Source organism: Camelus ferus, chromosome 9 (genome assembly GCF_009834535.1).
Source record: "Camelus ferus isolate YT-003-E chromosome 9, BCGSAC_Cfer_1.0, whole genome shotgun sequence".
NCBI classification, from domain to species: domain Eukaryota; kingdom Metazoa; phylum Chordata; class Mammalia; order Artiodactyla; family Camelidae; genus Camelus; species Camelus ferus.
This window is the reverse complement of record NC_045704.1, coordinates 37127602-37151331: the sequence shown is the minus strand read 5'-3', so window position 1 is coordinate 37151331 and position 23730 is coordinate 37127602. Positions and strand designations below refer to the sequence as shown.

At 48.3% G+C, this 23730-nt stretch overlaps 3 protein-coding genes across 16 annotated transcripts in view; 1 reads left to right on the top strand and 2 right to left on the bottom strand.

Moving 5' to 3' along the window:
• Nucleotides 1–8207, top strand: part of CNOT1 (CCR4-NOT transcription complex subunit 1) — a 94977-nt gene extending 86770 nt beyond the window's left edge. For 5 of the 6 annotated variants that reach the window (XM_014566302.2, XM_014566301.2, XM_006193027.2 and 2 more), the window contains exons 43-49: nt 130–231; nt 2687–2860; nt 3732–3881; nt 4555–4735; nt 6127–6259; nt 7548–7682; nt 7863–8203. In XM_014566302.2, the coding sequence (XP_014421788.1) occupies nt 130–231; nt 2687–2860; nt 3732–3881; nt 4555–4735; nt 6127–6259; nt 7548–7682; nt 7863–7941 (954 nt within the window). In that variant the 3' untranslated portion in view covers nt 7942–8203. Of the gene's footprint in view, nt 1–129; nt 232–2686; nt 2861–3731; nt 3882–4554; nt 4736–6126; nt 6260–7547; nt 7683–7862 lie in introns of all 6 variants that reach the window. The other variant, XM_006193026.2, reaches the window with a different exon arrangement.
• Nucleotides 8208–8384: 177 nt separating this feature from the next.
• SETD6 (SET domain containing 6, protein lysine methyltransferase) lies at nt 8385–13068 on the bottom strand. The gene is made up of 9 exons (XM_032486442.1): nt 12945–13068; nt 12627–12716; nt 12401–12545; nt 12180–12321; nt 11865–12059; nt 11615–11735; nt 10620–10800; nt 10309–10451; nt 8385–10127 (listed from the first exon to the last, which is right to left on the bottom strand). The coding sequence occupies exons 1-9, from the start codon at nt 12969–12971 to the stop codon at nt 9822–9824; spliced, it is 1350 nt and encodes a 449-aa protein (XP_032342333.1). The 5' UTR covers nt 12972–13068; the 3' UTR covers nt 8385–9821.
• A 912-nt stretch (nt 13069–13980) lies between these two features.
• The window catches only part of NDRG4 (NDRG family member 4), a 39489-nt gene continuing 29739 nt past the window's right edge, over nt 13981–23730 (bottom strand). For 7 of the 9 annotated variants that reach the window (XM_032486446.1, XM_032486447.1, XM_032486443.1 and 4 more), the window contains 14 exons: nt 23209–23314; nt 22926–23046; nt 22780–22842; nt 22554–22614; nt 21369–21455; nt 21224–21280; nt 20717–20820; nt 19880–19936; nt 19740–19791; nt 18739–18786; nt 18528–18563; nt 18365–18416; nt 16919–16957; nt 13981–16151 (listed from right to left, as the gene is read on the bottom strand). In XM_032486446.1, coding sequence (XP_032342337.1) covers nt 15997–16151; nt 16919–16957; nt 18365–18416; nt 18528–18563; nt 18739–18786; nt 19740–19791; nt 19880–19936; nt 20717–20820; nt 21224–21280; nt 21369–21455; nt 22554–22614; nt 22780–22842; nt 22926–23046; nt 23209–23314 — 1038 coding nt within the window. In that variant the 3' untranslated portion in view covers nt 13981–15996. The remainder of the gene's footprint in view (nt 16152–16918; nt 16958–18364; nt 18417–18527; nt 18564–18738; nt 18787–19739; nt 19792–19879; nt 19937–20716; nt 20821–21223; nt 21281–21368; nt 21456–22553; nt 22615–22779; nt 22843–22925; nt 23047–23208; nt 23315–23730) is intronic. The other 2 variants (XM_032486444.1, XM_032486450.1) reach the window with 1 other exon arrangement.

Below are 23730 nucleotides of genomic sequence, written 5' to 3'. Positions count from 1 at the left end.
AATGTCTGTATTCTCTAGTTACGTTAACATGAAGAAGAAATTAATCAAGTCACAGTGTAACTGCTTGGGCAGCTTCTTTGGTGGCAGAATGGCAAATGAGTATAATTATGATTCATTTCTTTTTTTCAGGGATGGCCTATGTACGCACAGCTACTGATTGATTTATTCAAATATTTAGCGCCTTTCCTTAGAAATGTGGAACTCACCAAACCTATGCAAATCCTCTACAAGGTAATTAATTTGGAGTTATAAAATTAAAATAATTAACACTAAGTGTTAAGTGTTAAAACTTAAAGCAGTTAAAAACACTTCAGCTGGGAATATGAGGCCTGTTTGTTTTATTAAGCTTTTAATGTATAACATATATTCAGAAAAGTGCAAAAAATCAAACATGTTTGCATAACCAGCACCTGATCATAGGTATTCATATTCATGTTTAACTTAGTAGACTCTGCCAGTTTTACAAAATGTGTATACCAGTTAACTCTTCAAGAAGCACATTAGAATTCTCTCCATATCCTTACCGTACTTGAAATTGTCTGTTTTTCATTTTAGTTACCCTCCTGCCCAATAAATATATAAGACTTTTCAACATCATTTTTAAAGTTCTTCATTTCCTGTTAGTTGATTCCTTACCTATGTCAAAATAGTTGACTATGTATGTATGTATGGGTACCTCTCTAGTTGATCTGTTTATCTGTTCTTAGGCCAGTATCAAACCTTGGTGAATGTAAGACTTACTCTAAAGCTAGAGTAATCAGGTAGAGCAAGTCGTCTTCAGTTTTGCTCTCTTGTAACACAGGCTATTCTGTATCATTTGCAGTCCCATAAAAACTTTGTAATCAGGGGGGAGGGTACAGCTCAAGTGGTTGAGTGCATGCTTAGCATGCATTAGGTCCTGGGTTCAATCCCCAGTACCGCTTCTAAAATAAATAAACAAACCTAATTACCTCCCTCCCCACTCAAAATTTAAATAAATAAATAAATAACTTTATCATCAGCTTCACTTCTAAAAGCTTGCTGGGATTTACATTGAGATTGCATTGAATCTATAGATGAGTTTGGAGAGTACAGACATCTTAATACTGTTGAGCCTTTAAATCCATAAATACATATTTCCTTTTAGTTAGATCTAGATCTTTTATTTTACCCTGCAATCCTTTTGTAGTTTTCAGCATACAGGTTTTGAATGTTTTTCCTTAGATTTATTCCTGAATATTGATGTTTTTGTGAAACTGTAAAAGACATTTTTTTAAGTTTTCATTTCTTATTTGTTGGTGGTATATAGAAATAAAGTTGATTTTTGTATGTTGGCCTTGTATCCAGCTACCTTGCTAAATCTTTTTTTTCCCTGAGAGTTTATATGTATATTTTAGGGGAGGGGGCGTATTCTGTAGACACAGTCATTTCATCTGTGTGTAATAATAGGTTTTTTTGTTTTCTTGCCTATCACACTGGCCAGTAACTCCAGAACAGTGTGAAATAGAAGATAGTGATAATGGCATACTCATCTCATTAATGAGCTTGAGGAAAGCTTTCAGTAATTCATCATTAAGTATAATGTTTTTGCAAATATCTAGTTTTGTTTTGCAGATACCATTATCTGATTAAGGAAATGCCCTTCTATTCATAATCTGCTGATAGTTTAATGGATATTGAATTTTACTGAATGCTTTTTTTTGCAGTCAAGATCATGTAATTTTTTTTTCTGTTTATGTTATGAATCCATTAATTTTCAAATGCTTAAACTGCCGTTGTGTTCACTCCTGGACCATTTCATTGTGATACAGCACTGATTTCTTTTTGTACTCTTTAGGATTTTTGTAAAATTTTCATGTAAGGTTTTAGTATCAAGGTTAGTCTCATTGAAATGCTAGCCTCATTGAAAGAGGTGGAAAATAGTCTTTTTCTATTTTCTTAAGATCTTGAATAATGTTAAATTTTCTTTAAATATTTTATAGATTTGCCAGTGAAGCCATCTAGGCCTTGAAATTTCTTTAGGTGAAGGGTTTTAACAACATATTTAATAACTTCTTTATTAAGGACTATTTAGATTTTCTTTTTTTGTTTGGGTTTTGTATATTTTTTAAAGTAATTTGTGTACTTTGTCTAAATTGTCAAATTTATTAGCATGAAGTTGTATAATAGTCTCTTAATTTAACTTTCACATCTGTGGGATCTGTAGTGAAGGTCCTTTTTCATTCCTAATACTGGTATTGTGTTTTCTCCATCAGTCTTGGTAGGGTTAATCAGTTTTATTAATCTTTTCCAAGAACCAATTTGCTAGCTTTGATTTCCATCCCCTGTTCTTGAAAAAAATTTTAATTGATTTCTGCTCTTTTTTCTTGTACTTATTTTGGTTTTCATTAGCTGTGTTTTTTGCAGTTTCTGAAGATAAAAGCTTATATCACTGGTTTTTTTTTGTTTGTTTGTTTTTGTCTGGCCTCTTCTAGCACATAGATCTAAGATTATAAATTTCAGATACCTAGCTTTTCATGATTCCCAAATATAAACATTTTGATAAATCACTTGTGATATTGTTAGTGTTAATTAAAGCCTGCATACATTTGAAATATGCTTTTGCCATTTTTTAAACTTAAGTTAAATTCATAGTAGTAAAAATGTTATTCCCATTTTCTTACTTAGTGTGAAAATAGCCAATGTTTTTCTTGTTTTTAAAAAATAGGGCACTTTGAGAGTGCTGCTGGTTCTTTTGCATGATTTCCCTGAGTTCCTTTGTGATTATCATTATGGATTCTGTGATGTGATTCCACCTAATTGTATCCAGCTAAGAAATCTGATCCTGAGTGCCTTCCCAAGAAACATGAGGCTCCCAGACCCATTCACTCCTAATCTGAAGGTAAAGTTCCAAACAGTTCAAGGAAAAGAAAATTACATCTTAATGTTTTAGTCCTTTTTCTGATGTGGGCTACCTACTCTCCCTAGCATACACACCTATAAGTTATTTGTTAGTTAAGGGCTCTTTGGAGGAAGCAGTCATGGTATTAAGCCTGATATAGTAGAGAAAGTATGATACTAGTGCTGAATATTGGTTCACGGTATTTGTCTAGTTGCTGTTTTCAATTTTGGTATTAAATTTAGCTCTACTTATAGAACCTCAACCTAGGTGTTGGGCCAGTCATTTGCTGGGTGGCCCCAGTGGCACAGTATTGCAGAATAGACATTTGTAATGCCATAATTCACAGGTGTTTTGGATGTGTGTACTTGTGTTTTGTTAAAATTGTTGAAGTAAAGGAGAGAAGGGACTGTTTAAAATCATACCACGATGACATAGCTACTATAATTTTGATGTATGTTTTACTTTTTTTTTTTTTTTAAGAGTAGCAAGTATGTTATTGTCTTACTCTGTTGCTGCATCTTTTCAAAGATTAGGGCTCTTGGTAAGTGAGGAAATCTCATTCTGTACCCTTATTTTAAATTGAAGTCCAGGAAAAAAAGCAATTAGTGGTGTAAACTAGACTTTTCCACAAAAGGGTACCTATCCTGCCTTACTTTGTGAGAAGTACTATAGTGTAGAATGAGAGCCTACTATCATTTTGTATATACTCTTCTAATTAAAGATTAGTAAAAACTGGTATCTCTACTCTTCAAGATATTTATAACATGTATAGTTGTAGAAGAACAATCTTTCCACTTTCTGGCATAGATAAAATTTGCTGTTAAATTCTACAAATGCTTCTGGTTGTGATTCTTTTATTTGTCTGTGGCAGGTGGATATGTTGAGTGAAATTAATATCGCACCCCGGATTCTAACCAATTTTACTGGAGTGATGCCACCTCAGTTCAAAAAGGATTTGGATTCCTATCTTAAAACTCGATCACCTGTCACTTTTCTGTCTGATTTGCGCAGCAACCTACAGGTTACTCAGTTTGACTTAAATTCTTGTCTGTGTCTTTCATAGAAAGCACTTTGTGTGCACAGCCCTGTCTGTGGCCTTTTTGAAGTTAGTCTTTTCAACCTGATTTAAAAGTTTTAAAACATTGTCATTTCTAATGGTTGGATGAAATTAACTGGATTATACATTTTGCTAGTTCATTTTACTAGTGACACAAAGCTATAGCCTTGGAAGAAGCAACCAGAAAATGAACTGATTTTCTGTAAGAATAGACTGCTGACTATCATTCTCATTCTCTAAGACTCTTCTAAATAAATGGGTTCCAGTTCAATTTGCTGTATAGAATATGATTGGAGGTTATATTATCTTTCCAGTCTTCCCACACCAAGAAACCACATCTTTTTTCCCCTCTCCATATCTTTTTTATAATTGGTCTCAAACTTTATTTTTGTGCTGGTAACTATTAAAGCTTTGGCTTCTCAAGGGAAATCATGTTTCTGTTGTTGACACAACCAACCTTAGGCGGTGTATGTGTTGAATAGCCTCATACATTCCAGCGGATTTCTAAAATTTAAGTCACAATACTGGGAGCAGTTCAGCGTTTCTCTGAAAGACATAAAGAGGGTTCTTTGAAATACTGATGCCTGAATCCATCCTTTGTGAGAATAAGTCAGGAGTTTCTGTTTTGTTCATTTAGGTATCCAATGAGCCTGGCAATCGCTACAACCTCCAGCTCATTAATGCACTGGTGCTCTACGTAGGGACTCAGGCCATTGCACACATCCACAACAAGGGCAGCACACCTTCTATGAGCACGATCACCCACTCGGCTCACATGGACATCTTCCAGAACCTGGCTGTGGACTTGGACACTGAAGGTGAGTGAAGCCTGCCAATTCTCAGGGTGAAGCTCTCTATACTTTTTGTCACAATCTGGTCCTAAAAATACTTTGAACCACAAGAGAGAATATTCGGTCAATATGGTTATGGTCCTGGCTGGTTATTTTATCTTTAGTTGCATATAGTATCTGCTTAATGCAGAAAACACAGAATAGCATAAAGGAAAGGACTCATCCGTAATCCTTACTACGTTAGTTAATATTTCAGTGTGAGTGAGTGGAGTGGGTTTTTTAGTGTGAAAATAACATTTTCTTTTCACTAGGCTCGTTTTCAAAATAGGCTCATGTTAACTTGTTTTGTTAGCCTGCCTTTTATTCCTGCATTTATCAGTGCCTCTTTGCCAGGCAATATGTTAAATATTAGGTGTATAAAGATTAATGAATAGGACTTTCCCTCCATTTTCTGCAAAAAGTTCACAGTATAACTCGTATTACAGGCCGCACCTTGCCTGGTTGAGCTCCAGCTTCTGGTACTCTGTATTCGTTCTGACACAACAGAGACTGTAGCAGGTGGTGACCAGCTGTACAGCCCTCATTTTAACATACACATACTTTAGAAGGATGCCTACTTTTAACTTTGCTGTGGACTCTTGAGAGGCTGGTTTTGAGTTATATACATGTATTAACTTGACTATTTGTAGGAAAGGGTTTGAGATAGCTTAAAATCAAGATTCAACACAATTAAATACCATTACGTCCAGAGCCCACCAAAAAGTGGGGGGTATGTATAGCCTTTAAGGGGACGTAAAAACTCACTGTGATAGCCTTATAAACCTGAGTAATATCAAGCACAGGCAGACAGCCAAATCCAATTAAGATAATATTTATTCCAATATACTTTAAACTAGCATTTCTCAAAGTATAGTCTGGAAACACTTAGGGAATATTCCCCAACACCCTTATACAGGGGCTGTGAGATCAAAACTATTTTCATAATAATACATTTGCTTTTTTCTCCACACTCACTTGTCACAAGTGTACAGTGGAGGTGTCCAGAGGCTACATGAAGTACCATATTGGAATAGATTGAACACAAGGGCAGAAATAAGAATCCTGCAGAATATAAAAGTGACATTCTTTACTATTTTGGGGGGAGAAATACTTTTTTATTAACATGTTATATTAACATACAGTAGTTCTCTTATTTTTAAATAGACTATTTTTTTTAACTAAAAAGTTTTTAATGTGTAAATAGTAACGTAAAACCCATAGAAATGAAAATTCTTTGGGGACCTGAGAACCATAGGTTGAAACCAAAGGATAATTTGAGAGCCTATATCAGAAATCCAAACTCTATTCAGAAAGATTTGTCATCTCATGTTGGCCTTTCAGAGCAAATTCTTACTAAGCTGAGTTTTCTTAATTTCCAGGTCGGTATCTCTTCTTGAATGCAATTGCAAATCAGCTGCGGTACCCAAATAGCCACACTCACTACTTCAGCTGCACCATGCTGTACCTGTTTGCAGAGGCCAACACTGAAGCTATCCAAGAACAGATCACAAGGTAAGAGAGGAGTCATATTTTTCAGTGGCTTCTAAATGGAGCCTCTTCCCCTTTATTATTAATTCTGAGTGTTTTCTCTGTGCATTCAGTGTTCACTGAGCATCTTTTATGTGTTAAATAGTTGTGAATGAAATGGACATGGTTCCTGCCCTTCTAATAATTAGTCTAATGGGCACAAAAAAATCACAGGTAGAGACCCATTAATCGTGGCTGAAACAAAAACTAGTTTTCAACAAAAGGCCACCAGCATTTTGATAGGTTAGGAGTTTTCCTCCCAGGTGGTTGTGTCAGCATTTTTATTCAGAGTCCTGAATCACACAGGCCTTTTAAAAGCCATTACCTCTAGGTTGAAAGGCTTTAAGCAGGATAAATAACAGGATCATACTTGTGTTTTCCTAACTGTTGCAGATTATTTGGACTGTGTACAGCATTGGAGGTCCAGAAATGGGTACATTCTAGTGAGATGTATACACAAACTTTAAAAACTGGACCAGAGTTCGTAAACTTACCCCTTCACCTCATAGTAGTTTCTGGGTATTAGATACAACATTCCTTAGGTGTATATGCCAAAAATTAACTAGCATTTTATTATTAGATGTTTAGATGATAGTCCCATTTTGTGACTATATATAAAGATGTAGTGAACGTCCTTGTCCTTAAATCTTTATTTTTGTGTTTCATTATGTCCTTAGGGTGAATTTAGAAGTATAGTTGGGGTAGGTCAAAGGATGTGAATATTTAAGCCAGTATTAACTGCCATTCAGAAGAATTGTCCCACCTAGTTATCACATATACTAATAGTATTAGAATTCTTGTTTCCTTTTTGAGGTAGATTTATTTAGAGGAAAACATACTCCATAGACAGAGTGCAGGCCATTTTAGAAGGCAAGAGAAAGGCCATGAGGTGTAGGAGGTTGGGTGCTTAAAGTAGAAGTTGACACACTCCACAGAATGCAGGCTGTCTCACTCAGAAGGGAGGGCGGCCTCCTATTTACTTGTATTGATTGTGTATTCTTTAAGTGATTACCTTCTGTGTGCCATGTAATCTGACACTATTATCCTTTATCTTAGTCTTCTAGGCTCAGTAATGGGAAGAGGTGGGATTCAAACCCATGTTATGTAATTCTAGGATCTACTTGCTATTATATAAAAGATACTGATCCACCTACCTTTTGTAAAGCTAACAACTTTGTGTGTAGGGAGAAGAGTTAGAAAAAAAGATAATGAAAAAGTAGTCATGAATTTGTATCTCTCTGCATTAACTAATTTTTCTCCTCCCCTTGTCCAGGGTCCTTTTGGAACGGTTGATTGTAAATAGGCCACATCCTTGGGGTCTTCTTATTACCTTCATTGAGTTGATTAAAAATCCAGCATTTAAGTTCTGGAACCATGAGTTTGTACACTGTGCCCCAGAAATTGAAAAGTGAGTTGAAAGTACTGTTTTTAATTGTTTTAAGAATGAGAAAGGAGAATGAAAATTATTTGATAGCCCTAGCTTGGGTGGGTAATTAAGAAGGCAATTAAGTAGCCAAAATTAGTAAGACGCAGGGTTTGCTCAGGCCTGAACTTTGCTCACAGACTTGTAACTGTCTCCATTCTTCAGGTTATTCCAGTCGGTCGCACAGTGCTGCATGGGACAGAAGCAGGCTCAGCAAGTAATGGAAGGGACAGGTGCCAGTTAGGTGGAATCGCATCTCTGTTGTAAATGTGTCAGCCTGGAGGTCCCACTGTACGAGGTTCATAAACTGGCTGAAGATCCTTTCAGCTCTTCCTGACTTTTCCGGCCCTTTGGTTCTCGGTGTCTGCCCCAATTACTGTTTGGGTCAGCTTCCTGTCTATGTGGCCACGTTCCAAAGTTTAAATGCATTTTTTTGACTCTTGGCCAAAATTTAGAAGATGCTGTGAATATCATTTTCAACTTGTGTAAATACATGAAAGAGAAAACCTTTGTCTGGAACTTCTTGGGTTTGTGCAAAATGTGTCCAAGGCAAGTAGGTAAACCGGTACCTGCCCGGCTTATAATTGAAGAGGCTGCTGTTGACATCCATGCACATGTCTGGGGGGCATAGCTCCATGTCTTCTGACATTCCTGGTGTCCCGAAGAATAGCAAGAAAGCCATGTAACTTTTTTTTTTTTTTTTATGTGGATGGGGACCTTGAATATCACCAAGTTGTTTAAAATGTGGATGTGTAGAATTTGGTATGCCAGAGACCATGCAGAGAGATCACAGTTGCGATCTCATGTGTTTCTTCTGTTTTGCCTCTTCCCGAACTCTAAAGCTGGCTCCTGGAAGAGCATCATTTTCTCATTTCTGCTGGAGAAATACCCCGGTGGGCCCTGTGAGACACCTCTTTTTATAAAGGGAAGCCAGACCAGGCCTCAAAGCCCCCCACCCCCACCCCCACCCCTGTCTAACTTGTAAACTGTGGGGAAAGGAACCAAATACTTTGACTTGCCCTCACCCATTAGCCCAATGAACAGCCATACAGGCTAAGTTGAACAGCAACAAAAAAGTCAAAAGGACCAATACAGCCCCTTTTGTAAGGATTTTGGATGTTTTGTAAATGTATTGGTCCATGTGTTGTATTTTATAGCCTTTCTAGTTCCTGGGCTTTAGCTTCCCTACTTCTTGTATGTGTATGCATACTGTAGTCGAACATTAAAGTCATGACACACGTGTGCGTCCACTGTGCCTTTCTCAGGAGCAGCCAGTGCTGGTGGTGAGGAGGAACGTGGACAGGCCCAGCCCACCCCCTGGGGCCACTGGGAGATACCAGCTTCTGCTCCCAATCTGGCATGTTGGAACAAGGAAGTGATTTTTGTGTAGTGTTTTTCTTTTTCCTTTCCAACAGTGAAACATTGTTGGAGTAAGTTTCTATGGTTAAACAACTTCAAGGTGCCCATTTAAAAATATTCTTTACCTTCATGAGTGTTTTGATACAATTTTTAAAAATAGGTACATATTTAAAACATATCCCATTTATATACCTTACCCTTGTCAAGACTCAAATTTTATGACCAGAGAGGACAAAAAGTTTCAAGATTAAATAAAAATCTTCCATGAGGGCTTGAGTGTCATTGGTGTCTTAAGGGTGAGTTGTGCCATCCAGGCTAAGGAATTAAAACAATTGTTCTGAGTCCCAGTGACATAGCTTATTAAATCCTCTAAAAGGAAACAGTTGTTTAAGAAACAAAGGGAAAGTGACTTGCTCAAAATAGACCTGTATTTGAACCAGGTCAACTTTCAGTCCATGTTACTAACTGCTAGACTACAACAAAACCTATCACTACCACATTCTGCTAACTTTGGTTCAAACCGAGAATAAAAGCTATAAAATTTATTAGTCTTAGTAACAGTAAGCAGTGATTCCCAAGTCTACCGCTTCTGATCCTTAAGCATGTCACGCCTACCTCAGAGTTCATCCTAGACAACTTTGCTACTTTTCCTTGTAATATGAAAAGCAAAGCAAAAGGTCCGAATTTTCCTTCTTTTCAAGCATCGGTGAGTATCAACTTAGAATGAAGTTTTCCTGGACGCTCCTGCAGGCAACAGAGAACCTGCTAACTTGTCAGTTCCAACAACTGGTGTAAGATCATCTTCTGACCGTAACGAACCTGTAAGGCTTGCTGTTCCCTCCAGCTAAGTTTGGCGTAGACCTCCTTATTACTCAGTAAATCTTGTTCAGTTTTTAAGTCTGTGGCATAGGTTTGCAGGGTCAACAAGACACTGTCCCGAAGAAGCTGTCTCCATGATGCTTTGAGTTTGGGGATATTTGTGATTGTCAGGCTGTCCTCTTCCCTTTTATCATCTCCCCATCCATCCTGGTCTTTAAACTCTCTGAACTCCTCAGCAGGCATGCACAGTACCTAGAAGCAAACATGGGGCCCTTTAATTAGGATCTACTACTTGCGTATTTCTGAAATTTAGAGAAGCCAGTCTATCCTGGCCACGTTTAAGTGTTCTCACCCTCCATCCCACCTTTCCTTTCATCTAGTTCTAAATAACTTGAGCTATTTTGAGCATTAAATGGCATGCTCAGCCCTTTACCTTGAGTGTGGTGGTCAGTTCCTCTTCAGTCAGCACCTCCTCCCTCCCAATCACGAAGGCTCCCTCTTCCCCTACCATCTCCAGTTTGCATAAGAAATCCCAGCGTTCATACAGTAGGAGTCTCTCAGCTTCAACTTTTGTTCCTGTAGATAGAAAAGTACTCACATGAGGGTCTCAGTATACCCAAGAGCTCATTTCTCCTGAGTCTTCTACCTAGTCTACAAAAAAAGAGGCAATTGCTACTTGGCAGAGCACCTGGGGCAGGGATGGAGACACACACACCAACATCTGAAGTGTACTGAGACACTCACCCTGTAATGCTGCTTCACGAACTGTCACCATCTGAATGTCAGCTGTGTCATCCGTGTTGTCAGGATATGGTTCAACAAAACCGTACATGTGAATCAGTTGCCAATTAGCCATTTGCCCATAAGTGTTGAAAATCTCATGGCCTTTAGGAATGGGCTGAGTGGCCACCATCCGAAGACAGTTCTGGGGTGGAAGGGAGAAGCTGGGGCCAGGCCCTTTCCAGGCCATCCCCATGAACATTACTTCCCTCCTAGGAGGAGCCTCCAGCAGGTACAGTTCAGTGATGAGACTGATGCTATACCTATCAACATTCTACCTTTAGCTCCTGTTAAAATCCTGCACTGTAAAATGAAAGGGGTGAGACTTGCAAAGGCCAAAGGTCAGCCCAGTGTTTTAGTAGGTGAAACTAGCTCAGTCATCTCCAGCATTTTAAAAGTTGCTAGCTTTTAAAATGAACAAATAAACCTAGATCAAAGTAGGAACAGCAAATAGGGACATGGATTTTAAAATAACAGCCATTTCATAATTTTTAATTCCATAAATAACTGCAACTTTCCTCTTAATAAAGAGAATTAATATAAATACAATCCTAGTATCATCTTAAACCTTTGACCTAACCAACATCCCCTCTCCTGAAAAGTGTTGACACTATGGCTGTCAGACTGCTGTCCACAAGGCCCCAACAATCTTGGTTCACTGGCACTGCACAGAGCAACCAACCTGTAGCATCAAATAAATGATACGCGGTTGACCAGAGGATTAACCCCAACTTTTTTTGGGGTGGGGGGAGCAGCTTTGAAATGTTTTGTGTTCAGACGATTTCAATGAAACATGCAAAGTACAGAGAGGAAAAGCTCACTTCACCTACTCATTTTTAGTATAAGGAGAATGGAGCCTATTTAGCTCAACTGCCAGGCCAGCATTAAGTGACACTGGTTTGAATCAAATGCCCAATCATCAATGCCCCTAAGAACAAGAATGGGAGGGATCCACTCACTGGAGAGTATTCTAGATTGGCATTGTGATTGGCTAAGTGGTTTAGTATGTCTGCAGCAGGCACCATCAAAGGGGAGTTTGGCTCCTTTTCATCCTCCTCTTCCTCCAGTGGTTCCTGAAAGCTGCCACAGAGAGAAGTTTGCTAAAGCCCAATATAGGGTGAGACGGGGTGGGGTTCACTGTTCTTTCCCCTCTCGTCCCTCAATAGAGCTCTAAAGAAAAGGGTCCTTTTAAAGGCTCTGCTCACTGACCTGTAGGCCATCACAAGGGCCACAAGCTGGTGGTAGAGTTCCAGAGAGCGAACCCTGGGGCTGAACAGATCGGGGTGGGCTTCCATGAAAGGCAGCACGATGGAATAATACTCGCTGCGGATGCTGGCCAAATCTTTCTCCACGGCCTCAGGTACGCCTGTGCCCTGCAGCAATCGCCGGCGCTCCTCCTCTGGCCTGCAGTGACACCCCCACCCAGGTTCTACCGAGACTTGCGTTTGGGACCCCTGGCCCAGAGGCGGGTCGGTTCGAGCCAGGCTACCGTGCTGGCGCTTCCCAGCCCCTCCCGGCTCTCACCAGAACATGGGGTGCTCCAAGCGGCCCAGCTCGGGCCAGAGCGCAAAGTAGGGGCTCCAGGGCGAGGCCGGAGCCTGCAGCTCGTGGAGCAGTGCCAGCAGCAGTGGCACCCAGCCCGACTGGCTCTGCAGCGCACCTCGCTCTGAGGGAGACACAGAGGTTAGGGCCCTGCCGACCCCGCGGGGCCCGCCTCAGTGTCCCACCCCCTCGGGCGTGCCCACCTCGCTCTAGCAGGCCGCTGATTGAGCAGGTGTGCTGGGACAGGACCGCGGCCCGCGGCACCGCGAACAGCAGCTCCCCGGGCTGCACGCTCTCCCGGGCCACCATGCCGTAGCCGGCCACCGTGCCCTGCTGGCTCACCGCCACCTAAGCACAGGGAGCTGCGGGTCACAGATGACCCGCGCCCCCGTCCCCGCCGCGCCCGTCTCCACCCTGCCCCTCACTCACCTTGGGACTCAGCTCCAGCCCCACCCGCCGGCACCAGCTCAGGAAGCCGGCCACCGGGGCCGGGTCTTCGCAGCCCACAGGCCCGGCCACCTGGGGTAAGCAAGCGCAGTGGCGAGGCCCCGCCCAGGGGAGCTCTCTGGGGGCGGAGAAGACTGCGGCGCGCGCGCGGAGAAGGGGCCCGGGTTGGGGGAGGGGAGGCGGGGAGCTGCAAAAGGCCCGCGGGAGGGCGCGGAGCAGGCGCGTGGGACGGCACTGCGGGCTGAGGGGGCTGCGAGGCGCCTTGGAGAGGGGTAGGCCCGCGCCTCCCCCGCGACTTACCCGCCGGCGCTTCGCCTGGGTCGCCATTGTCCGAGGGCGCTCGGCCCCACGGGTCAGTAGACCCGCGCGGGCGCTTCCGGCATCCAGGGGCTGGACTCTCGGGGGCCGGGCCTATGTCCCCGCCCCGGGACCACGTGACGTTCGTTTCAGCTTCCATGCGGAAGACGAGTTAGGGGTTGCACCTGCTCACGTCATTCTTGCTGAGACCATCCTGAGGCTAGGTGTCCCCAGTTGAGTTTAGAAAACGTGCGGTCGAGTGCAGAAAGACTTGTCCCCTTACCGCCTTGAGCCTGGTCTGAGGCAGGCACAACCCTCCTCAACTTTGGTCTCCGACAGCTGAGACTCCTCGGGGTAGAAGTCCTGGTGAACTGCAAAATCTCATTTCTAGATGCGATGCGAAGGCCTAGAGGCTGGCAGGCTGTGAGCGCGTCCAGGTGGGCCGCTGCCCGCCTTCCAGATCTCGACCCCCTTTTAGCTACAGTCCGTTTTATTTGCTCAATTAGTGCAGTTTGCGCCTGTGTTCGAAGTGGTGTGGGCAGGGCTCCCAGAGCTAGAATAGACCTCTGTTTTCATCTGCATAGCACATGGTGTTTATTTTTATTTACTTGCTTCTTTATTAGCTGATACACAGCTGGAACTCAGTATCTATTTAGTGGCTGGGGGAATGAAATCAGAAATGGTGGTTAACCATGGGGAAGTAGCATGCCATTAAATTTAAGAAAATGAGGCAGCGAATATAGAGGTTACAGGCTTGGGCTTTGAAGTCAAATAATGCCAAGGCCAGCTCCCAGCTTGGTCTCTAGTTAGGGCAAATTCAGTTTCCTGTGAAACTAAGATAATTAATATTTGCCCTGTAGAATTACTGTAATGATTGGTAAGATAATATGGCAAGATGTGGAAATTCAGAGATGAATGGAAATGCCTGTCTTCACCCTGAACGTTCAGCCCCACCTAAAACCCAAGAAGCACTAGGCTCACCAGCCTCAACATTGTTCTCTTCCCAAAACTTCCCAAGATGGGCATGGCACCACCATACTCAAATTCTTCTTAGTTTCTTTATTAGTTTTTTGGGCACAGTTAACTGTTTCCATGGTGACAAGGGTTTTTATTTGTTTTACATTTTGTCATCTCGAAGTCTCATGACATCAGCCAGCAGAATACACAAAAGTAGGCTCTCCACTTTGTACAAGAGGAAAATAATAAATTCCATTAAAAGTTCACTTTGACAAAGGAAGAGACAACCTCCGATGAAAACCACACGCAGGGACCCAATATACATATATATATAGTGTATAGATATTTATAGATATCTCATTTTAAAGTACACAGAAGAAAAAATCCAAGATTCACAGCGCTATCTACAGTAAGAGGATTAATTCTACCAGCTTTTCAAACAGTCACATTCAATATTCAAGAGAAGCACGTGAGTGAACAGAACTGTGGACAGACTAATACCCCACCGGGTTCTAGAACCTAGAGCAGTCTAGAGTAATGGCTTAAGATTATAGAAGAAGATGATGTGTGCAGAGGAAATGTGGATACAGGTCTCCCCTTAGCCCCAGAGCACCTCCCTACACACACATCCCCTCCACAGCCCTGCATTTTTCATTGCTCGCTCCTCTTCTCCTTTTTACTTATTTTGGGGCTTGTGGCAATTAATTTAGGCTCAGAGACAAATGGCTTCTGGTTTCTGGGCCAGGAGATTCTACCTGGTGCGGTTGGAGAATGGGAAGTAGATGGCACAGCCCTGGGCTTCCGGTGGCAGGAGTGTGTAGGGGGGAGCCTTTCCCCTCCGCCTGGCCCTTGTTCACTTCAGGAACTTTTCACTTCCCATCCCAGGACCCAGCAAGCCCCAGCCTAAGCCTGCTCCAACTGGTTAGGATGGTGATGTGGGGCTGTGAAATCCTGCTACTCTGGACCAGTTTTCTCCAAATGAACCCTCTCAGTGATGCCTATGTGCAACATCAGCATAGCTTAACCAGAACTCTCCCTAGAAACGTTTCCAGCAGCCTTAGCCATACTGCTGCTGACTGGGTTGTCCTCCATGGAACCTGGGGCAAAAAAGGGGTCAGCAGGAACTCTCAGCCACCACTGCCTGCTGGCTTCCAAAGGAAGGCACCACGAAGTTCTCAGAGGTGCTCCCAACAGTATCCCAGCCTTTAACCTCAGCTCTAGTCAGTTCCCTATGGAGACAAGAGGACCAGGCGACTTCTGCCACAGGGCCTTGGCTCAGAGATGGGACAGGGACAGGAAGTGGCAGAGTGTGGGCTGGAAGGGACAGTCTGTGAGGTCCTGCCCTCAAGGTCCTCTATGTTCTGTCTTCCTTGGGCAGAGAAACCCCTTTCAGCCCTCACCTGCCTGGCTCTACAGCACCAGGCCTGCCCAGAGAGCACCAGGGAAACGGCTGTCTGGAGGAGCGCCCTCTTGTGGCTACTGTTCAGATGATTGTCACATGTGCTGCAAGACAGAAACAGATGTGCTTGGTGGAGGGGCTGGGAGGGTAAGGGGCCTGCAGAGTTCCAGGGCTTCTGCCTGAGTGCTCTCCCACTGCTGTCTCCTGGTTCTCACACCAGTGCCTGAGTTGGACCCCGTGCTCCCTGTCCCAGCAGCCACCACCTCAAAACCCCAACCCATCTTCAAACCTGCCTGCCTGAGCGGGTCAACTCATGCTCTTTCTTTAATCCAGGATGCCATCTGGATCCTGGCCAGAGAAAGACTGAGTCTTTCCTGAGCTAATCTCCTTCCTCCCTAGAACCCTGCCCTGACTGTGCCTGTGCCGTGGGGAGGTGGAAGAGGGACTAAGTCAGCCAAGGTAATGAGGTGAGTGAGAGGACGGGGTGGGGAGGAGTGAGCCCCTCGAACCATCTGGAGACTGTTCTGCTGCAGCATATAAGATGGATCCCCTCATCTTTTTAAACAAAAGAGAAGTAACCCCATTTTCTCCCCTTCACCCTCACAAAAACAAACTAAAGGGAAAATGAGCCTCGCGAGGATGGCAGTGGGACGTCGATGCGGGCTGGGGCAGGTGGGCATCTTCGTGGGACCAAGGGCTTCAGCAGGACACCTCCATGGTGTGGTTGACCTGGCCCAGCCCCTCACTGCTCTCCGAGTGGGTGCAGGCCTGCGGGCGGCTGCCGTCCACCGAGCTGGCGCTGGTGAGGGACGCGGTGCGAGAGCGGGCAAGACGGGTCATGCTGGCCGAGGGCACTGCGGACACAGAGGGCACCAGGGTGAGGACCAGCAGGTGGGGCCGGGCGCCAGCAGGCAAGAAAAGGATTTACACAAGCAAAGCGGCCAGCGAGAACTGTTCCTCTGACAGCACAGAGGTCCATCCCAAGCCAGGGCTGTGCATCTGCTGTGTCAAGCCCAAGGCATGCAACGCCAGCGACGGGGAGTGTGCGACACCTGGCCAGAGCTATGGCCAAAACAGACTAGGAGTTCACTGGGTATCCTTGAGCTGGTGCAAGGATAGGACGTTATTTCCAACTCTGCCTCCCTCAAGAGGACGATGGGGCAGTGGGGGGAGTAATACCACTTCTACAAAGAAAGACAAGGTGTGTTGGGCTCAAACTGCCCTAAATCCAGTTTCTGCCCTTAATCAGTTTCACAAGCAGGACTTACAGGGAGCAACTTCTACCTTCTTGACCTCAACCAGCCATCTCTCCAGATCAGGCATGGCTTGCCCCTGACCCCAGGGTCTACACCTCTGAGAGCCTGGGCTCTACCTCTGAGAGGTTTTGGTTCCAACTGCCAGAGCTCTGGAAGCCACAGGGCCCATGGCAGCCGAGAAGCAAGACTGATGTAAAACCCAGCCAATCAAGAGCCCTAAATGGGACAGAGCCCACAGAAGAGCAGGACACAAGAAGGTTCTAAACCATGGTAAGATGCGGCCTGGCTGCAGCACTGCACAGAGGAAGGAGCAGGGGGTACTGGGGTGAGGGGTCCATGCATCAGGGGAGGGGCCATGGGGCTACCTGCTCCTCCACTCAGTCTTCGGTCCTTCAAGTATGCAACTAAGAGAGAAGACAGAGCCAGAGGGGCGGGGGTGGGGGAGACACAGAACATGGGTGAAGAGGATGTCTGGCAAGGGGACGGTGTTGAGATGGGCCAGAAACGAGGGGACAGGCACAGAGAAGGCTGGGGGTGGGGCCAGAGGCTCAAGGAGCCCTCCCACTCCTGCCCATCTGCCGAAGCAGGGGCCCCAGAAGGAACCACAGCACCAACTGATGTCAGTCTGGCCCTAGAAGCCCCAAGAGCAGGGAAGGAGCACTCATCTCACCCCTGCATCTCTAACCTGGGCTGTGGCACTGGGGGGCTCTTGCCAGCAAAGCCTTTGGGGCCCATACCCTAGTCCCAGTGCCCTCACCATTCCGCTAGGGCTCAGTCTCCCATGAAAGGAATGGGGGAGGCCTGCACGACCTCCCAAACCCCTCCCAGCTCTTGAGCTGCCTGGTGCTATTTCTCCCGGGGCCCTGAAAATGTGTCCCAGCACCTGACAAGTGCCCACCCACTTGTCCCCACCCGTGTCCACCAGGCCCTCCTGTGCTCAGGGCCCAGCCTCAGAGCCCCTGCTGGGCCTCACTGTTTAGTCTTGGCTTCTCTCTGCCCTACTTCTCCACAGACAGGCCAGCAGGGAGGCCCCAGGCCTCTGAGAATTGGGGATTTCTACTTCTGTCTGGCCTTCCCCACGGGCCTGTCCTAAGGAGGCACAAATTCGGGGAAAGGAAGTTTGCTTCCAGCAGGAAAGCCAGGAGTAAGCAGAGATGTGCGGAATCCCGGAGATAGGGGTGTGTCACCAGCGGGGCGTGTGAGTGCTGGAGGGGCTCAGGAGCAGGGGCTCTCCTCCCTACACAGGTGGAAGTTACGGGGCAGGGACCCAGTTCCACTCAGAGCCCCTGTCTCCTCAGGGACTTTAGATATGCTACCCGCAGGTTTGGCTGCCTTCAGCTCTCCTAACACCAGATGGCCCCACATGCCCGCCCCAGTCCCCAGACTCCAAGCCTATCGTCCGGTGCCCCAGTGCATCCAGCACCTGTGACAAAGCCCTTCTCAGGTGCTGTAGGCCATGCACAGGGGTGGTGGTGGGGGTGGTGGATGACTTACCTTCAGGCAGGCTTCCCTGGCAGGACTCAGCCTCGGGCTCTGGTCCCCCACCCCATCAGGCCCAGTCCTGCCAGGAGAGGAACCCCAAAGCCTCCCCGACAGGACGGCACAGGAGAGCAGGGCCGGGCCTGGGACGACTGACTTAGAACCTACGTGGAGATGCCCTGGGGGTGCCCAGGCAGGTCGGGTGCGTGTGATTTGAGAGTGCCACAGCATCCGGCCCTGGTAACCTGGACCTCCTGCCCACAGGCTGCTCAGACCCAGCTCTCTGCCTGCCCACCCGTCTCTGGGGCGGGGCGGGGTGAAGGTACACTTACTGTAGCCCATGCCTTGCAGGAAGTACTTGAAGGCTTCAGTCAACTTCCCGGGCTGCGGGATGGAGGGACAGGCACACACTTTGATTGGCTGTCTGGGATTCTGGTAGTGGGAAGGCTTCCCCCACCCGAGGCCAGGTAAGGGAGGGAGGGCCAAGAGTCTCACCTGTGTGACCTGGGGGAGCCCCCCGGAATCTGCCATCTGCAAAGGAGAGAGGCCGGTGGGCTGAGCAGGGGCCACCTTACACCACACCTTGCCTGTCCCTTGCACACCTGGATGGGATCCCCTGACTGGGCACACTGATCTGCTCCCACCCTGGCTGGGACCCCAGGCAGGCCCCTCCCTGTGGCTGGGTCCATGGTGGGAAGGGCCTCACCTTCAGAAAGGTCGTGGTGGTTGGATCCAGTTTGGAGTTGCACTCCACCTGGGGACAAGGAGCCAGCTTCAGCAGAGTGAGGTGCCCAGGGGTATCAGGGAGCCCCCTAACCCAGTTGCTAAAGCAGGTTGTATCCCCAGAGCTGGGAGGCCCTACTGGGGAGGGAGACAGTGCAGGGGGCAGACATAGGCCAGCACCTCCCTGGGTGCCTTCTGAAAGGCCAAGGCCCTGGGGATCAGGAAGCAGCCCCCTGAGGGCCTGAGACCCTCTACACTACCCGTAACTTTTGGAGGGGGGTAGAGGCTGGGCAGAGTCCTCAAGGGAGCCAGAGCCACCTTGGTGGGAATGGCTGGGAGAGCACCAGGGACCACTGGAGTTGGGCGTTGAGGTGAGGGCGGGCCAAGGTCAGCAGCAGGGGACCCTGGCAGACATAGCCTGCACCCCTGATCCTCTGAGCCCTCAGGCCCAGGGAGAGTGTGGTGGTTTCCGTGCGTCCCTGGGCACTCAGGACCCTCTGGGCTAATGGGGACATGAAACTCCCAGGCTGCCTGCTCTCAGAGTTCCAACAGGAGAAGTGACATGTGCTCCCCAAATGGAATGGGTACACGTGGAGGTCAAAGGGAGATCACTGCTGTGCTCAGGAATTATTTCATAACGAATGAGTCAAATTTTAGAGTAAAGAGAGATCTTAGTCTCTGGGCCTGAAATGGGTTGAGACTGAGGTGAGGCTGCACTGCTGGTGGGTGGGGAGGGGGGCCAGCAGGAGGCCTGGCCCTGGCCCCAGCTCCCTCCTGTCTCCAGGCCTCCCTCGCCTGAAAGATGGGGGTTGCAGCAGGTGGAGGTGAATGACCAGGTGGTGGGGAAGTCAGATGAGAAGCCCACCATCCAGTGCCCACCCCTGAGGCTTCCCTGGGTTGGGCCAAGAATTGGCTCTGCTGGCCAGAAGCCAATGCCCCCCTTCCTCCTGCCTCCCACCTGCACCAGGGCAGTCCCTCACTCACCACCCCATCCTCAGCAGGGGCGTTATCCCCGACCACCAGCATCACTGGGCAGCTGCAGACACAGAGGGAAAAAGAGGGCTGTCTGGCCCTGGGTACTGGAGGGGGCGGTGCAAAGGTGGGTGGTGGCGGGGGGCACTCACCGGAGCGTCTTGGCATTGGGCACCATTCCAGGCCGGTTAATGTCCAGGTCTCTGCGGCTGCGGGGAGGGGCAGAAGCAGACTTGAGCATCCCGGGACTGGATCCTGGGGCCGGGCATGGGGGAGCGTCCCCACGCCTGACACTGCTCTTTCAGCCATACTCCATCCCTCCACCGTCCCTGGAGGCACCAGGCTGGCCCCACATTTGGGGTGTATGCTCTAAACAAAGCCTCACAGATGCCATTGGTAAATCTGGGAGACAGGGACCTGTTCTGTATAAATTGGGGCCTTAGGGCTCCCCACATGTGTGACTTCTTCCCAGGCCCCCAGCTCATGTCACCTGGGCCCTCACACTGGCCTCTTATCCTCCGATGTGCACCAACCTCCACCTGTGCTGGGGGGTCCTGGGCCTTAGAGGGAGGCAGGGCCTGGGCCTCTCTTTTCTCCAAAGTTTCTCCAGCACTGGGCACACAGCAGGTGCTTAATAAATATTTGTAAAAGAAAAAGAAGGGAGGGCAGGCCAATGGGGGGCCCTGGTACTCCCCTGCTGAGCAACCCCAAAGGGGCTCCCCGGAGCACTTCATCCAGCCTCCTCCCCATTTACAGACCTCAGCACTGAGGCTCAGGGTTGTAGGGGCAGGCGTGCGCCCACACCCCCACTGCTCCCCCGGCAGTGCCCAGGGGAGGAGGAGTGGAGGAGCCCTCAAGGGGTGTGACCCCAGGCACTGGGAGAGTGTGTGGCCGTCCTGCCTGCTTCCTCCTGTGGGGCACCTCTACCAGGGGGCCCCAACGGCTTGAGCGCTTCCTCCTGCTGCCAGCTGGGCCCCACGTGCCCACACCTGTTGTACATGTTCCAGAAGAGCTGCAGGTTGGCCTGGTTCACCACGTTCCCGATCTGCTGCCGGTAGCTCTGCACCAACTCTGTGTTGCTCACCAGCTCCTCCTGGGCCCCGGGAGGACAGGTGGGGCGCACGGAAGGGAGCCAACAGACACGGACGGGCTCAGAGCAGGCATCGTGGCTGGAGCAGCCCCTGCCCCACCCCCAGTGATGAGGGGAGAGGGGGTGGGGGGAAGAGTGTGGGGGTGCCAACAACCCCAGGTGAGGAGGGGTCCTCTCCTCACTCTTAGATGCCGTGGTCCTGCGGCTGACCACAGGGTACGGGTTGGGGCAGGTCAGATGCCACGTAACCCCGCCACCCTCTTCCTCCTGCCCAGCTAGGAGGGGGTTGAAGCCCTGGTACCCCTGAGCGGGGGCAGAACCAGGCCCTTCAGGAGCTGCCTGAGGCGCCTGGAGACCCCCAGCCCGGCCACCCCTGCTCCTGCATGAGGACACCCTACCCCCTTACCTGGCTGAAGAGGTGGGATAGCACCATGTCGGGTAAAGTGCTGGTCAGGCCAGAGAGCTGCGGGCCGGGGCAGAGGCCGGCGTCAGTGCCGCCGCGCACCCCAGCCCGCGACAGGACGGCCCCGGTCCAGGCAGACCCCGCTCACCTTGGTGGCGGCCCAGTCGATCCAGCCTTTGCCATTGGGGTCGATGTTCATCAGCACCAGCCCCTCCACTAGGTCGGGGAAGATGAGCTATCACGACAGGGAGACAGGGCTGGGGGGCGGGGACCTGGACGAGGTGCAGGGAGGCCCAGTCTTCCCACAAAGAAAACTGAAATTCCAGCCCTGCCTATCTCACAGGCGGCCGGGAGGGTCCGAGGAGAAGGGAATGCTCTGTAAGGGCTTCAGGGTGCATGATGACCAGATGCCTTCAGCTGGGGATTCGCCCGGGCGGCTCTTCCAGCTACCCTGCTTGGCCTCTTCCCCACCTGGACCCTTTCAAAATTCTTTGATTTGTTTTCAATCTATGCCCATGTCACTGTTTTCCACCCTTTAATGTATCTTTGAAGATGCCATTGTTGCAAAACTGAGAATTAACCATCTTCCATAAAATATCTTGTTTGCTTTCATAGAAAAAGCCCTGGTGATGTTGAGAAACTGACCTTTCCAAAGCCCGTTTTGTGTTAGATATCATAGGGGAGATTCGTGTTTCCTGTTCAGCTGTTTGCCCATGTTTAGGCGGAAGTGGTGATACAATTCTTCTGTCATGTCAAGGTTGTCTGGGCTGGCAGGGAACGGTCTACCGTTACCAAAGGGATTAAGTGCTGTAATTGAAACTGAAGTTGAAAATTCTTGGCCAATTTCTTTTGAAGAAAGAAATCTTCTGAATCCTAAAATTTTTTGTTTTTAGAGATGGAAAGCTTGTGGGCTCCTACCAGACATGATGTTTCTCAAACGTGACTTTCTTTAAATGTTGCAGACGTAAGTGTAATTTTTGGTTAAAAAAATGATTCGTGTTTAAATATAAGTGATTAGGATAATCCTTACTTGGCAGCTAGAGTAACTAGTTGCATAGTTTGTTGCTAACAGAAATTCTGGTTTTGCATAATGGTTGAAGCAAGTTATAGCTTATAGTGTTTCCAGGCAATGTATGGAAAAAGTAAACTTTTCTCTTTTTTTAAGTTAACTTCCTTGGAGGAAAAAAAAGAAAAAAGGACTTTCCTAAGTGAAGAGGAAGTACGGTGAGGAGGAGAGGAAGAAAGAGCAGGGAAAGTTCCTGTGGGGTTGCCCCTGGCAGAGACCTGTCCTGGGGTTGTTTGGGGAGGGGGCGTGTGTCGGTGGGGCACTCACTGCAAACTTCGCCAGCACGTAGGCTCCGGCTCCCACTCCGATGCCAATCACATACTTGAACCTGGTAGAGAGCATGGCTGGTCACTCTAGGGGTTTCCTGCGACTGCCATCCGGAGCAGACCCACTCAGAGCCCTCAGCCCCTAGCCCTGGTGGCTCTGTAGCAGTGGTGGCCACTCCCCACCCCCCAGGCCCCCAGCACAGGAGCAGGGCTGGGCGGGGACTCACCCAAAGTGCTGCACCACGCTGGGGAGCATGGCGGCCAGCTGCTCCATGGAGGGGAACTGGTACCTGCGGGCAGAGCAGGGGGTCAGGTGCCACTGCAGCCAGGGGTGCAGAGCTGGGGAGAGCTGGAGGGAGCTCCGGGCACCTACCCCTGAGGAAACTGTGACGCCCCCACCTGCTGACCAGGGGCATCCACGTGGCACACCACAAAGTGCTTGGTGATCTCCTGCATGTCCTCAAAGTTGAAGAACGTATTGAAGCACAACTTGTCTGCAAAGACACAGCTCTCAGCTGTGGCTGAGCAGGGGGTGGGAGGCCGTGGGCGCTGAGAGGGAGGTTGAGGCTGGGAAACCGAGACCCACATGGCTAAGGGCACAGAGCTATGTGTGCGTGGGGATGGAGGAGGGAGGGATAAGACTGAGGCATGCTTACGGTTGAGACCCACGTCGTGGTAGGTGAGGATGGCTGGGCGGTTGCCCTTGGGGGAGCCCCGGATCACCACGTGCAGAAGGCCATAAGGCGTCTCGATGTCGTGTTCCTGGATGGGAGAGATGGTGCTGGACACTCTGGGCAGCCCTCATTCCTGATTCTTCTGGGGAATGAGGCTGTGGGGCACCCTGGGGACTACTGGGCCTGTGGTGGGGCCTCCACTGGCTCCAGATTCGGGTGTCCCCTTCTCAGGACCCCAAGCAGCCCTCAGGGAGGACAGACCAAAGGGAGCACCACTTCCCAAGGGTGTTCAGCACAGGGGCAACATGAACTGGTCTGCACGGGCAAGTTCTGGTCTTATCTGCAAACCAGCCACTGCCCAGGCCCAGGCCCTGCTGCACTCGGCCCTCCAGGCTCCAGTTTCCCCCCGCTCGCTGCAGCCCCTCCAGGACAGCTCTGCCATCCCCACTGAGTCCTGCCTTCATCATGTTCCTCCTCGACTCAGAACCCTTCAAAAGGGCCGCA